The sequence below is a fragment of the Lottia gigantea genome (genome assembly GCF_000327385.1).
Source record: "Lottia gigantea unplaced genomic scaffold LOTGIsca_1169, whole genome shotgun sequence".
In the NCBI taxonomy this organism is placed as follows: domain Eukaryota; kingdom Metazoa; phylum Mollusca; class Gastropoda; family Lottiidae; genus Lottia; species Lottia gigantea.
In genome coordinates this window covers 1-2,894 of record NW_008707165.1, presented here as the reverse complement: position 1 = coordinate 2,894, position 2,894 = coordinate 1, and the positions used below count along the sequence as shown (strand labels likewise).

Genomic DNA, 2,894 nt, shown 5'->3' with positions numbered 1-2,894 from the left:
TATAAATAGTATTCATAAATTCTAGAACTGTACGAAATCCCCTTTCCATCAAGTTGCAAAAAACTAAAAACATACACGTGGAAGTATTGAAACGCATATGTACTGAGTCTAGCTTTCGAGTAGTCCGAAACATCAGTCTCCTTACCAGCCTCTGATATTCGGCTGGTGAAAAGTAAATAACTCCTTACGCAGTTTTAATTGGCCGACAAAAGATCAATTTCGATTATAAAGATGATGGACTTTCAGACGTGACATATATGGTGTATGGGGATTAAGGGTGATATTATTGAACTATCTTCTTTACGAATTTATCTGGTTTAAGCGGATCCGATTTAAATAAGATTAAAACCCCCGACAACTTCGGAGTTGTGGAAAATCCTCACAAAACAGGGCCTAGTTTTTCTGTCTCTCCATCAGCCGACATCTTTCAAAATAGCTTCCAGAAACTGGAAGAGAGGGAATTGTTTCGGTCTAGCTGTAGGGCGGAATATTCGTAGTCTAATGCGAGTTCCCTCCCCTGATCTACCAGTTGTTATCAGTGAGATCCGGTTTGGGTTGACGCGGGAACGAGAGAAGAATGAATGGAAGGAGAGGAATCCGACAGCACTGCTGTACTCTGAACTGTCGTCTTGGTCTCATTGAGACGACTGTATTTTTCTTTTTCTGATCCATATTTAATGTAATTTCACTCGGTTACATATATTTGATGAGGCTTTTCATTTGACATACATTTGAAACGGTTACGTTTTAAAACGTGTTCTATGGCGTTTTATCTGTAATTTTAACCCATAATTTTAAAGAGTGTTGTAAACTGTTGTGTTGTCTAAACTTTGTTTCACAAATATTTCAAAGCAACTGGTGGCTGACTCAATCAACCACGTTGGTAGGTAGGAATTGCACCACCTTGACGGTGAAAGCCTCTTTTATGGAATCTTTAGGACTGAGAAAGAACGTTAGTTTGTCAAATCCAGTCACTGGCACGTGCAAATTGTGTTCAAACGATATCTTACCTTTGTAGTTTAATGTTAGAACATCTTCGCCGATAGTCTTCTTTTCACCATCAACAAATAGAGGGGGCCCGTGGACTTAATTAGATGGATGGGGGCCCATGGACTTAAATGGGTTGGGGCTCTTCCTCCCCCGGGAAAGTTTTTTAAACATATGCTCTCCTGCAATAGCCACTTTTCACGGAAGTACCATTTGATTGTATACTAGAGAATACAGTCAATCAGAGCTCTCGACAAATACAAATCAAATTTATCCATTCTATGATGCATGCTCTATAATTCTCATTTAAGGTCCAAAATATTCTATGAAAGAGGCATTTTCCTTAACAAAGGGGTACAATTCATATCTACAAACTTGGTCAATTCAGTCGGCGACCAGTGAGTAAGATTTTTGTATTTGAATATGCTCCTAGAGTCATTTGTGACATATTTCACAATGTAGGGATTAAAATTGATAGGATTGTTTTTTTTAGGAAAAGCATAATATGAGATATAAATCATACGATGACAGGGTCAGATATCATATAAACCCCGAGCCGTGTTTTATCCTATACTAATGAAAGGATTACAACGGATATCCAAGACTCACGATTTGAAAATCGCTTACTGGATGTATTCAACGTTTCATAATACATAACTTGATTTTGTGGATTTATCGGATTATAGAGGGATTTTGATGTATAGCTATGACACCAGGTAAGTCCACTGATAATATACTGTTATTGGCCAGGTTTGAGCGAAATTAAAATTTTACCTTCATTCTAAGACGTTCTATTCCTTTAACTAATTCTGAAGTTTAAGGGAGGGGCATGTTTTAGTACTCCGTACAGAAGCAACAAAAAAAGAAACTCCAAACAAATCCACGTTTCAATTCTTGTTCTGCAATTAAGGTATCATTTTACCGTTGTGGGGTAGCACAGTTTCAAACTGAACTTCATCGACACCATTATCTCTGCGTTTCAAATCATTTTTATATTTCGACGCCATTGGTGAGCAATAGACAACATAGTTCCCTACAAGGCCATGCTCTTAAATTAGATCAGATCAGATCAGATTGGTGTACAAATCTTACAGAATAAGATTTAGGTAATAAATAAAAGTCGATCTAAATGGGCCCTTTGGATGTTTTCTTTGAGAAATCTTTGAATACGAAGTCCTAATTCAAATATGAATTCATTCCATTTAGATATATTTCAAAGATAAAATAGTAAGGTTTTTCCCAATCTAATGACATAGACAACAATCCTGAAGCATGCAAACACTACTTTATTGTTAGTTCAATGTTTAAAAGATAAATGTATGGTTTCCAGTTGGACTGGTATTGTTCCATGATGGATTAGTGCTGTTCCAAGATGGACCCGTGTTGTTCCAAGACGGGATGGTGTTGTTCCAGGACGGGATGGTGCTGTTCCAAGACGGGATGGTGCTATTCCAAGATGGATCGGTGTTGTTCCAAGACGGGATAGTGCTGTTCCAAGACGGGATTGTGCTATTCCAAGATGGATTGGTATTATTCGGATTGGTGTTGTTCCAAGATGGATCGGTGTTGTTCCAAGACGGGATGGTGCTATTCCAAGATGGATTGGTATTATTCGGATTGGTGTTGTTCCAAGATGGATTGGTGTTGTTCCATGACGGGATGGTGCTGTTCCAAGACGGAATGGTGCTATTCCAAGATGGATTGGTATTATTCGGATTGGTGTTGTTCCATGACGGAATAGTGCTATTCCAAGATGGATTGGTGCTGTTCCAGGATGGATAAGTGTTGTTCAGTGATGGTATTGAACTGTTTTCTGTAAATGAAATAATAGCACATGTGTTAATCATAAATCCTAAGTATAAATAGCGCCTGGTTCGTTTACGAGGTTTCGTATATTATTTCAAATA

General features: G+C 38.0%; 1 protein-coding gene across 1 annotated transcript; it reads left to right on the top strand.

Moving 5' to 3' along the window:
• Positions 1 to 2,319: 2,319 nt before the first annotated feature.
• LOTGIDRAFT_146808 (hypothetical protein) lies at positions 2,320 to 2,769 on the top strand (the record flags this gene model as incomplete). The annotated part of the gene is made up of 1 exon (XM_009047775.1): positions 2,320 to 2,769. A coding segment is annotated over one exon (450 nt), but the record flags the coding sequence as incomplete, so codon positions are not given.
• Between the last annotated feature and the right edge of the window lie 125 nt (positions 2,770 to 2,894).